Source organism: Haemorhous mexicanus, chromosome 30 (genome assembly GCF_027477595.1).
Source record: "Haemorhous mexicanus isolate bHaeMex1 chromosome 30, bHaeMex1.pri, whole genome shotgun sequence".
Lineage (NCBI taxonomy): Eukaryota > Metazoa > Chordata > Aves > Passeriformes > Fringillidae > Haemorhous > Haemorhous mexicanus.
The window spans coordinates 1,435,018-1,446,955 of NC_082370.1; the positions used below are offsets into that span (position 1 = coordinate 1,435,018).

General features: G+C 56.6%; 1 protein-coding gene across 2 annotated transcripts; it reads left to right on the forward strand.

The window, feature by feature from the left end:
- The first annotated feature begins 467 nt into the window (after positions 1–467).
- TNFRSF10B (TNF receptor superfamily member 10b) lies at positions 468–11,412 on the forward strand. Of its 2 annotated transcripts, none has more exons than XM_059870340.1 (10): positions 468–650; positions 5,732–5,864; positions 6,463–6,591; positions 7,039–7,153; positions 7,238–7,323; positions 7,425–7,517; positions 7,751–7,788; positions 8,615–8,728; positions 9,366–9,438; positions 9,524–11,412. In XM_059870340.1, the coding sequence occupies exons 1-10, from the start codon at positions 603–605 to the stop codon at positions 9,868–9,870; spliced, it is 1,176 nt and encodes a 391-aa protein (XP_059726323.1). In that variant the 5' UTR covers positions 468–602; the 3' UTR covers positions 9,871–11,412. The 2 variants fall into 2 exon arrangements, with proteins under 2 accessions (XP_059726323.1, XP_059726322.1); XM_059870339.1 differs by having other exon boundaries at positions 469–650; positions 7,751–7,791.
- Positions 11,413–11,938: the final 526 nt, after the last annotated feature.

Below are 11,938 nucleotides of genomic sequence, written 5' to 3' on the forward strand. Positions count from 1 at the left end.
TTTTTTGCAAGACTGCCGTGCCTTGTGCCTTGAAGCCTTGAACCTTCCCGGAATCCCATGGGATTATCCACTTAACCCCCTCTTCTCGGAGCACAAAACCCCGCGGCTTTGCTCGCTCCAGCCCGGTGAGTGATCGGGAAAAAATGCGAGAGGAGAAGCAACAGCCTGAGAAGTCATTCCCGAGCGCTCCGGGGTGATTCGGGTGTTTTGAAACTTCTTAGGTCACTTGAGCGGTGAGCGAAAATAACGAGTGACTAAAAACTAAAAGGCAGGGGAAGAGCCAAAGCCAATTCGGCTTTCGGGCAAACCAAACCAAACCGCACAGGAGAATTTGAGCGGTTTTTGGCTGAGCAAACTGGCGAAGTTGGCAGAAACGGGACGGGCGCTGGGACAGCCCCAGGCCAGCCCCTTCTGGTAGCTCGTCACGCCCAGGCCCGTATAAACAGCTGCAGCTCGGACCGACTTCATACATTTTCCTTCTGGTTGCGGGGAGAGACGGCTGTCCCAGAGCCGTGTCCGGACCTTGCCCTGGCCGTGCCAGCTCCGTGCCCGCTCCGTGCCCGCTCCGTGCCCGCCCTGCGGAGAAGGGCGCTCCGCTCACGATGCGCTGGCCCCGACGGCGCTGGGTCCCTGCGCTGCTGCTGGTCACGGTCAGTGGGGACGGGGCTCGTGGGGCCGCGGGGACCCTCCGAGAGCGTGGCCAGGGGGGTCCGGACCCCTGTCGGGGCTGCGCGGTGTGGTCGCGACATGCCCAGACTTGCCGCGCTGTCGAGGGGCTCGGAGCGGCGGAGTGGGACGGGGTCCGGGAAGGGGGGGGAAGGGTGGGAAGGGGGCATGGGGGTGTTTGGGGGGCTGCCCTGGTGAGGTTCAGCCGAGCGGCGGGGTCTGTGTGAATGGGGGGTGCCCCTGGATGGAGGTGAGGGGGGTGCGGTTACCTGGGGAGAACGGCGAATGGGGGCGTGCCTTTACCTGCGATTGCGGGGGGAAGGGCTCGTATGAGTCGGGGGAAACTGAGGCATGGAGGGGCTCACCTGCTCCGGGCGCCTGGGGGGAGGGGGGAGGGGGCCGCTCACGTGGTCTGGAGGCGACAGGGAAAACGGGAGCGGTGGCGCTCACCTGGCCCGGGGAAGGGGGGGTGGAGGCCATGGGGCCAGGGGGGTTCGGATGGGCAGGGAAGGACCAGGGGGGTTCGGATGGGCAGGGAAGGACCAGGGGGGTTCGGATGGGCAGGGAAGGACCAGGGGGATTCGGATGGGCAGGGAAGGACCAGGGAGGTTCGGATAGGCAGGGAAGGACCAGGGGGATTCGGATGGGCAGGGAAGGACCAGGGGGGTTCGGATGGGCAGGGAAGGACCAGGGGGGTTCGGATGGGCAGGGAAGGACCAGGGGGGTTCGGATGGGCAGGGAAGGACCAGGGGGGTTCGGATAGGCCGGGAAGGACCAGGGGGGTTCGGATGGGCAGGGAAGGACCAGGGAGGTTCGGTTCGGCAGGGAAGGACCAGGGAGGTTCGGATGGGCAGGGAAGGACCAGGGGGATTCGGATAGGCAGGGAAGGACCAGGGGGGTTCGGATAGGCAGGGAAGGACCAGGGGATTCACCTGGGCACGGCACAGCGGGGTTCGGGGTACCGAGAGGACGTGAGGCTGAGGCCGGGGCTGGGGGCATGCCAGAGCCTGGAAAGGGAATTTTTCCCATGGGAAAAGCGATCTCAGCCCCCCGGCTCCGAGCACATAGCCCCGGGGGAACGGTGACGGTGATAAAAGGCGTCAGGCTGGACCTGGGGCTCATTGCCGGAGCCCAGCGAAGGGGATTTCCACTCCCTTCGCTCCTAAGCCGTGTTTGCCATTCCGTGCTGGCATCTGGTGGCAGCGCCAACACCCCTTTGGGATGTTTTAACACGAGGAATGCTCCCGGAGCAGGAATGCAACTCGCCCAAACGATATCCAAACCCTCAGCACAGGGATTTAGGACATAAAATTCTCCCTGGGCATATCATATTTCCCCGTGGATCGGATGCTGTAGAGTTGGGGAATACCTAACTCTGTCCTCACTTGAAGTCAGGATGATCCTGCCCTGAGTTTTTTCCCAGAGATCCTGCCCTGACTGGTATCCCAGGGCTGGCCTGCAACCCACGGCAGTGGAGGAGCCCAGCAGGTGCTGCTCCCGTGCTGGAGTTACAGCAGCGCTGCCCTAACCAGGTTTTCAGAGAGAGCTTCTCATCCAATTCATTCCCTACATTGTTCAGAAGAGTTTATTTAGACTGGCCTGGTAAAGTCAAGCCTTACTAAACCCATTGCCTAAAAAGTTTTTTTGCTTTTTATCCAATTTTTTGAATGAGAGGGATGGGGAGCTGCTGGGTGGTGATTCACATGGCATGGTCTGATATTGCGTCATGTCCTGTTTCCTCATGGCTGGACACAGGCCACTGGTTTTGAGTATGGATCTCTGAGTTTGCTGCAGCTCAAATTCTGCTTGCATTGGGAATTCCAGGGGAAATTCCCAGCCTGCATCAGCCCCGTGTCCTTGGAGCAGGTGACATCAGATCCTGCCCGCCTTGCTTTTATCCCACTTGGGCTGTGGATGTGTTTCATCCTCTTTCATCTCAGGAGTTCAGCCGGGGCTGCAGGGTCCAGCTCCTTTTGGGATCACCTCAGGAGAAAAATCAGGGATGGAAGCAGGAGAAGTTCAAAGCTTGGTCCTTTCCCGCACTTTTTCTCCAGACTGGATCCCCAGAAGGAAGAGCTGATGAAAGATTCCTGTGCCTCTAATTCTTCTGCCTCCAGGCTCTCTCGAGTTGTTTACTGTGGGTGACAGCTCCTCCATTCCGCCCTGCTGGGTTCTCCAACTGATGCTTTGGTCAGGGATGGCCGCAGGGTGCTGCGGGCTGATAACCTTATCGTGCACGTGTTGTGTTCTCTGGAAAGAAATGAAATCCTGTGGCTGAGGGGCCCTCCCAAACTGCAGAAAACGCTGTGGTGTCGCTGTGGTCACCCTCACAGCATGGCAGGGTTCGGGTGGGGAAGAAACATGGATTTTTTTTTTTTTTCCCCTGTGTGTGGAACTGGGACAAATTGTCCCTTCACTCCCAGCACTTCCAAGCCCAGATTAGGGTGAAGCTGCTGTGGCTGGAACTCCTCAAGTGGATAAAAAATTTTACAAACTTGCAAACGTTCCTAGCTGGAGAGAAGAGGAGCAGAGGCAGATCCAGGGAGATGTAGAGGCAGAAGGCGTTGGAGGGACATGGATTTGATCCCTCTGGGTCAGGGTCTGGAGCTGGCCCCGTTCCTGGGCAGGGCTCGGGGGCTCTGGGGTCTGGTCCTGGTGGGTGTTTGTCCTTGCCATGGCCTTAAATTTTAGCTTTCCTATTTTTCAGATTCTGTGCTGCCTAGGTGTGCAGTGCTGAGCTTCCTGTTAAGTGTGGTAAGCTCTCCTCACAGAGTAGCTAGACAAAACAATTCCTTTCCTGCCTTGGGGCCAAGGACAACCGATACAAGTTTCAGGCCCAAAAGCTTCAACAACGGTGAATTGAGAGAAAAACAGGAAGGATGGGGCTTTGTAACATAAAGCTGTAACTGGACAATTAACTCCAATATGCTAAGGGACCCAAAGTTATAAAAGTGAGAGACCTCCTCTCTGTTTTGTCACCACTTTGGTTCATCCTGGGTGCAGCCCTGGCTGGGCTCTGGTGCTGCCCAAGGTGGATCCATGCAGGAGATCCATTTTATAAATCCCTGCTTTATTTTTCTGTTTTCTCTGCCCTAGGCCAGCCTTCCCAAGGCATGGGCCTGGCTGGTGGTGTGGGGCAGGTTTCTCCAGCCCCGTGACCTTTCCTGACCTGCTGCAACCAGTTCTGCCTTTTCCTGTGGCGGGAACCTGGGGCAGGAGGAAGAGGCTGGGACCAGTGGGCAAACTCCATTGTTTCAGCTTGTGACTCACGGCAGAAATATTTGCTTTAAGCCTTTCACCCTTGTGCTGGGGAGGGGAGAGGAAAAGTGTCTCCTGCAGCCATGAGTGTTGTGACATGTCTGTCCCTGCCACCCCAGTGAGCGAGCTACGGGAAGCTTTATGTCATGGATATGCAGCTTTATATCCATGGATATGCAGCTTTATGTCCATGGATATGCAGCTTTATGTCCATGGATATGCAGCTTTATGTCCATGGATATGCAGCTTTATGTCCATGGATATGCAGCTTTATGTCCACGGATATCCATGGAGCAGCTCTGTGCTGGCTCAGAGGCCGATGTTGTCCCTGTTGGGGACACTGAGGTGCCCAAAGGCCCCCAAAGCCCAAGGGGACAAACGGCCATTCCTGCTGAGGCCATTCCTGCTGAGGCCATTCCTGCTGAGGCCATTCCTGCTGAGCATCGTCCCGGCAGGGCGGAAGGATCTGAGGCAGCACAAAAAGGGTGTGGAGAGTTGACGGAAATGTGACTTTTCTTCCTGATCCTCAGCAGAATAACAGGGAAAACACGAGGCCATGCTGTCCCTGGGAGCCCAGAGTGACAACCCAGGTGTGAAAAGTGCATATTATACAGCTCTACGCAGATTTTTACTAAATGTATTTTGCTGTGTTAACATTTTAATAAAATGATAAATGTAGTTGTGTATTTCAAAAGGTAACTTTTGTAGTTAAAATAGAAACTATGCTATGTAGGATACTTTTTTAAAAAAAGGACTTGCAGCGAGATAGCAGCCACAGGACAGCTAAATCTTTCAGAGAAAAAGAATTTATTGCCCTCTTATCAGAAGAAATGAACTTCTTCCCGCCTCGAACTTCTTCCCGCCTGGAAAGGGCTGTTAGGATTAGGAGAAAGAAGTTGATGATGACCAGACAGAATCCTGTGTTTGAATGGAATTTATGCATCATATATGAGGTGTATGAATATGCAATAGGCTGTTGCTTTTAAGGGTTAATCCTCTGTTAACGTGGGTCCTTTTTGGGCTTATTTTGCCCAGAAAAAGGTACCCAGACAAAACTCTTTGTTTTTATTGTCTCGTATTGTCCTAATTATTATTACTCTAATTGTATTACTGTTTTTATACCCATTTTATTACTATTAAACCTTTAAAATGTTAAGAACAAGTGACTGGTGTTTTTCACACCGAGCAGGGGTTTGTGCTGGGCACTGGAGCCGCCTTCCAGCCTTGACAGGGGGCTGTTCCCTCCCACAAACCTGTTCCTCTTCCCAGCTCTTCCCTTCCACTGGGGCTCGTGGTGCACTCGGAAACTGGGAAGGAAAAGGGTCCTTCTCAGAAACTGGGAAGGAAAAGGGTCCTTCTCAGAAACTGGGAAGGAAAAGGGTCCTTCTCAGAAACTGGGAAGGAAAAGGGTCCTTCTCAGAAACTGGGAAGGAAAAGGGTCCTTCTCAGAAACTGGGAAGGAAAAGGGTCATTCTCAGAAATTGGGAAGGAAAAGGTTCCTTCTCAGAAACTGGGAAGGAAAAGGGTCCTTCTCAGAAACTGGGAAGGAAAAGGGTCGTTAGTGACTCTTTGCCCTGCTGATACCCTGGCAGGCAGAATTCCCCTGCGAACCTCCAGATCTTTCTTGGCTTTGCCAAGGAATAACAGGCCCTGTTTTGTGGGGAGTGCCCTTGGCTGAGGTGGCTCTGAGCCATCCCAAAGCTCCTCTCCTGCTTCACTGGCACAGCACCTCTCACCCTGCCCTTTCTCCCCTTGCCCCATGGACTGGAGTGGTTTTTAACCCGAGGTTTTCTGTATTTTTTGACAGGTGGCTTATCTGGGAGCCAGTGCTGTCCACTTGAGGAGGAGGGACAGCTTGGATTCCTTGGATGTAGGCTGGCTGGGTGAAGATGGTTATTACATGAACAGTGGTGGTCTCTATTGCAAGAAGTGCCCTGCAGGTGAGATGTCTCAGCACTGATCCCACCTCTACAGCCTCTCTGTGCTCCTGTTCCTGTCCTCGCTCCTCCTGAGGGGCAGCAGAACTCCAGCTCTGCCCTGCTCCTCTGTCAGGGATCTAAGCACTCGTTTTGGGAGTATTTTCCTTTTCTTGGCTCACTCGACTCTGAGCTTCACTGGTGGTGGAATCACAGAATCCTTCAGGTTGGAAAAGCCCTCCAAGGCCACCAAATCCAACCTGTGCCCGATGCCCACCTTGTCAGTGAGTGCCACCTCCAGCCCTTCCTTGGACCCCTCCAGGGATGGGCACTCCAACCCTCCCTGGGCAGTGCCAGTGCCTGAGCCCCCTTTCCATGGGGAGATTCCTGCTGTGCCCCCCTGAGCCTGCCCTGGCCCAGCCTGAGGCCGTTCCCTCTCCTCCTGTCCCTGTCCCTGGAGCACAGCCCGACCCTGGCTGTCTCCTCCTGGCAGGAGCTGTGCAGAGACACAGGGGCCCCCTGAGCCTCCTCTGCTCCAGGCTGAGCCCCTCCCCAGCTCCCTCAGCCCCTCCTGGTGCTCCAGCCCCTTCCCTATGTGTTCAGAGTTTCCCTTTCTCTTCAGGCACCTACATTTCCAAGGAGTGTGAGGAGCAGAGAGGCTCTAGCACGTGTGTGTCCTGCAGAGCCAGGGAATACATGGAATATCCAAACGCCTTCCACTCGTGCCAGGAGTGCTCAGTGTGCAGGGAAGGTACGAGCTGGGGCGGGGGAGCAGGGCTGATGGCTCAGGCTGGGTCCAGCTGAGCTCTCTCAGAGCACAGTGTCACCTGCAGTGTCCCCAGAGAGTGGCGGGGGCTGCAGTCTGTGCCAGAGCCACATCTGTTAAAGCTTGGACCCGAGACTCCACAGAGAGCAGGAGGATGAGGCTCCCGGCAGCACTGGAAGCTGCTGGTGGAGTTTGATCCAGGAGTTTGATCCTGGCAGCTGTGGGGCAGGAGAAGCTGGCACTCAACAGCCGGGAGGGAGCTGGTCCTGCCCGGGCCTGCAGCTCAGCTGGGGTGGGAGCGGAGGAGCCAGGGTGGAGCCGTGTCCCCTCTGTCCCACAGATCAGGTGGAGCTGAGTCCCTGCCAGCCCCAGAGGAACACGGATCCCCAGAGGGATCACAGCTCTCTTTCCATCTTCCCCTCTGTCCCACAGATCAGGTGGAGCTGAGTCTCTGCCACTCCCAGAGGAACACGGTGTGTGTCTGCAGGAACGGCACCTTCTGCCCCCCGGAGCACCCCTGCGAGATGTGCCAGAAGTGCCAGCCCAGGTGGGTTGGGGGCTGCCGTGGCTCCTGTGGGGTCGGAGCTGCTGAGCCACAGCTGCTGAGCCCGCCCTGTGTCCCCTCTCCCAGGTGTCCTGAGGGTCAAGTGGTGCTGAAACCCTGCACACCTTACAGTGACCTCCAGTGTGGTCCTGACCTGGACACCTCTTCCACCTGTGAGTAGGGGTGCTGGGGGAGGGCTGAGGGATGGGGGTGGGAGCTGCTGCTGAGGCCAAAGCAGGAGCAGCTGCTCACAGCCCTGTTTGATCTGCTTCAGACCTCAAGATCGTCATCCCAGTGGTAATTGTGATGATAGCGATCCTGATTGTGATTGCTGTCTGCTACTGGAAACTCTTCTGCATCCCCCCAGGTGAGTGCAGGGGACCCCTGGAGTACCCACCTTGGCCAGGTGCTCTGGTGTGGGCTGGGTGGGAAGAGAGACCCCAGGAGCACCCACCTGGTGTGGGCTGGGTGGGAAGAGAGACCCCAGGAGCACCCACCTGGTGGGAAGAGAGACCCCAGGAGCACCCCGTGGTGTGGGCTGGGTGGGAAGAGGGTCCTGCCCGGAGGAAAAGGGATCACAGCTCTCTTTCCATCTTCCAGAGGATGGCAGACCCTCGAGCAGGATGGCCTATGAAATGGTGGTGAGTTCCTGGGATGGCAGGGGGGAATGGCTCTGTTTGTGGGCTGGGGAAACGTCCCCCATCCCCTCTGCTCCCCACTCAGCCAGCAGCTCCTGGGAAGGCTGGAGGAGCTGGGGGATGAGGCTCATCCAGCTGGGAAGGCTGGAGGAGCAGGGGGATGAGGCTCTTCCAGCTGGGAAGGCTGGAGGAGCAGGGGGATGAGGCTCTTCCAGCTGGGAAGGCTGGAGGAGCAGGGGGATGAGGCTCATCCAGCTGGGAAGGCTGGAGGAGCAGGGGGATGAGGCTCTTCCAGCTGGGAAGGCTGGAAGAGCAGGGGATGAGGCTCATCCAGCTGGGAAGGCTGGAGGAGCAGGGGGTGAGGGTCATCCAGCTGGGAAGGCTGGAGGAGCAGGGGGATGAGGCCCATCCAGCTGGGAAGGCTGGAGGAGCAGGGGGATGAGGCTCATCCAGCTGGGAAGGCTGGAGGAGCAGGGGGATGAGGCTCATCCAGCTGGAAAGGCTGGAGGAGCAGGGGGATGAGGCTCATCCAGCAGCTCCTGGGAAGGCTGGAGGAGCAGGGGGTGAGGGTCATCCCTGCAGGGCTGTGGTAGAGCTGGGCCAAGCAGAGGAGGCTCTCTGGTGGTGCTCTGGGTGCTTCCAGCCCCCTCCTCAGTGCCATGAACACTTTCCTGCTGGCACGTCCAGGATCCACAGTGGAGATCCCAGGGTAGGGGTGGGCTGTGCTCGCCCAGAGCTCCTCCAAGCTCGAGATCCATGCCCTTGGATCTATGGCAGGTTCTTGCCTTCCCAAACCACCACAGTTTGTGTTTCTCCCTTGCCACAGAGCTCCATGTTTCAGAAGCTGCCGTGGTGCAAGACAGAGGACGTGGGGACAGATGACAACGTCACCAACACGCAGGCAGAGAGGGAGTGGCATGGCAGGGCACCAGAGAGACAGGTACGTGAGTGGCACCCCCTGCCCCGGTGTGCCAGGCCAAGATCTGATCGTCCTGGGGGCCTTCCAGGGCTGGGCTGCTCAGGGAGATGGTGAAGGGTCTTTGTGGGGTCAGGATGGCAAAATCTGCTCGTTGCAGTCGAGAGAGTCCTCGGAGGATTTAACGCTGGTGCTGAACAAGCACAGCTCTGGTGTCCCCATCTCAGGGCCTGTGGTCAGATGTGGATGTCCTGGGGTGGGTGGTGGTCAGATGTGGATGTGCTGGGGTGGGTGGTGGTCAGACATGGATGTCCTGGGGTGGGTGGTGGTCAGATGTGGATGTGCTGGGGTGGGTGGTGGTCAGACATGGATGTCCTGGGGTGGGTGGTGGTCAGATGTGGATGTGCTGGGGTGGGTGGTGGTCAGACATGGATGTCCTGGGGGGGGTGGTGGTCAGATGTGGATGTGCTGGGGTGGGTGGTGGTCAGACGTGGATGTCCTGGGGGGGGTGGTGATCTCCTGCCCCAACAGCCCTGGGACAGAGGGAGAGGGTCTGCAATCCCCACTAATCACACATTGCTGCTGGGGCTTGGTGGGTGCTGTAGGACACTGTCATTGCAGGAGTGACACTGTCATTCCAGGAGTGACATTGTCATTCCAGGAGATGCTGCCGAGTGAGACTGAGAGACCCTGGAGGAGTCTGGTTCCAGCACCAGGGTATGATCCCTGTAAAGGTGAGTGCTGGGGCCCAGGGGATGTGCTGGGGCTGGGATTGCTGTCCCAGCTGTCTATCTCTGAGCTGTCCCTCTGTCCCTGCAGCGCTGCAGTGGTCCTTCTACACCTTTGGGATGAAGGTGCTCAGAGAGGACTGGAAGAGATTCGGCCGCAACCTGAACCTGGAGGAGAATGACATCACCATGGGCAGGTCACTTGATGACTTCTACGAGATGATGCTCAGGTGGCAGAACAGGGAGGGCTCCAAGGCCTCTGTGACCACGCTGCTGGACACCCTGGAGGACCTCAGGCTCCGCGGGGTGGCAGAGAATATCTGCGACACGCTGGTCCAGAAGGGATATTTTCAGAAACGAGCTGAAGGGAGCGGGGCACACACTGCACCTCCCACAGCAGGGAAAGACTCAGAACAGTTGGATCGTAGCTGTTTGTAGCTGTTTGTAGCTGTCCTGTGGCTCCTCCACTTCTGAAGCCATCATGAATTTTCAGCTGGGCCAGGAAGAGCTGATCCTAATGTGAAGTACAAGCCTCAGGGGCCTTTCTGCTGGAGTTACAGGTTGTGCTTCCTCGTGGAATCCAAGCTGGTTTCTTGATTTCACTGGGTCAACACCAAGAGCTTCAAATCATTTCAATCTGCCTCGGACCAGCTCTCTTGGAAGCACTGGTACTACCCAGATTTTTTTGGGATCTGTGCAGAAAAGGACTTTTGGCATCCCTGGGCTTTTGAACTGGATCATCCTTGATTCTCAAAGGATTCCTGGCATCATGAAATGGCTTCTGCTTCTAGAACATCTCTGAGTAAGCTTTATTCTGCACGCTTGGTGGTTCTGCAAGCTCAGCTGGGGTGTTAGGCTACTTTTTGTCTAGTTAATTTTTTTGGTTCTGTTTTTGTTTTACATAATTCTGCTTGTTCTTCAGAGCCAGTTTAAAACTGGGCTTGGAGGGGGAATGATTGATTTGCACTAAGGACACTGGGGTTGCCTGGGGAAAGGGACAATGCAGGGGGCCACCCAGCCCAGCCCCCTGCCAGGACCAGGGACCTCTTCTACTCCACGAGGTTGCTCCAAGCCCCATCCAGCCTGACCTTGAATGTTTGCCAGGATGGGGCAGCTTATCTGGGCAGCCTTTCTGGCAGTGTTTACTCATTGGGAAATACTTCCTTGCAATATCTAATAGAATGTGATTTTCACTCGGTTTAAAGCCATTCCCGTGTCCTGGCACTCCAGGCCCTTCTCCCCCTCTCCTGGAGCCCTTTTAGGTACTGGAAGGGGCTTGAAGGTGTCCCAGAGCCTTCTCTTCTCCAGGCTGGACAATCCCAGCTCTCCCAGCCTGGCTCCAGAGCGGTTCCAGCCCTCGGACCAGCTCCGTGGCCTCCTCTGCATTTGCTCCAGGATTTCCACGTCCTTGTGGAGGCCCCAGAGCTGCAGGTGGGGTCTCCCCAGAGCTGAGGAGAAGGGAACCTCCCCTGGTGGCCCCGTGGCTGTGGGGTGGCTCTGCTGTCCCTGTGCTGTCCCCCAGCCGGGGGGTGAAAGCACTGAGTGTGAGCGTGCCCGTGGTACCTCCTGCCCATCCCAGCCGTGGGCAGATCCTCATGCACGGCACCTCACACAGAGCTCAGGGACAGCCTGGCTGGGAAAACAGCTGGGAAAACAGCTGGAAAACTACTGCATTACTTGAGCTGCCACCCCAGTCCAGCCCAGTCCACCCAGTGTGGTGAGAGGGTGCTCTGCACCCTTACTGCTGCTCCCACTCTCCCTCACCCTCCAAGACAAGTAGAAATTTTTGTTCTTATTTATTTAGTAATTGTAAATGTTACATATATTAACTTGAAAGCTTTATAAAAATATTGGGGTTTTTTGTTATGCATGGTTGTGTGTTTTGTACAGAGCTCTGGCCCAGCCAGTTTGCTTTTTCAGTATTTTACATTTCTCTGTATATGAAGGGTTAACTTTTTTAAAAAAAAAAAATTTTCCTGATTTTCTCGTCTGGTTTGATTTGTTTTCCCCCCAGAACTATCCCACCAGGAATGGTCCCCACCAGTCCCCACGGGTCCTTTGTGCCAGGGAAAGCCCTCAGCAGCCATCCTGGCCTTTATTTCCCCTAGAGCCTGTCAGAGCAGGGGGTGCCACTGTCCCTGAGCCCGGGGTGGCACCGGCAGCGCTGCTCGGGGCTCTGGCTCCTCGCAGCCAGGGCTCTGTGTGGTGCAGTAGCTGTGTTGCAAATCCATGCAGTGCTTGGTGAGAAAAGGGCTCTGCTCAGCCCCCAGGAACGCCCCTGCAGCCGCTCCCCAGCCCCTGCAGAGGGGATTTTTGAGAGCGTGGGGCTGGGCTGAAAAGCAGGAGCTGCTGTTGAGCTGCCCGAGGGGTTGGTGGCCAGGGGTCCCTCCTGGGCATTCCCCGGTGCCCCCTGAGCATGCAGACCTGGGCAGGGGCTCCTGCAGAGCCAGGCACATGCAGGGTTCAGTGCCAGGGCTCGGGTCCTGGCCTGGGGAAGGCAAACAGG

Bases quoted from the DNA above. Each gene is read 5' to 3' on its own strand.
- TNFRSF10B (XM_059870339.1), top strand. From the start codon at position 603: ATGCGCTGGCCCCGACGGCGCTGGGTCCCTGCGCTGCTGCTGGTCACG. The intron at 7,792-8,614 runs GTGAGTTCCTGG...CCCTTGCCACAG, and splicing joins GGATGGCCTATGAAATGGTG to AGCTCCATGTTTCAGAAGCT. The intron at 9,439-9,523 runs GTGAGTGCTGGG...CTGTCCCTGCAG, and splicing joins AGGGTATGATCCCTGTAAAG to CGCTGCAGTGGTCCTTCTAC.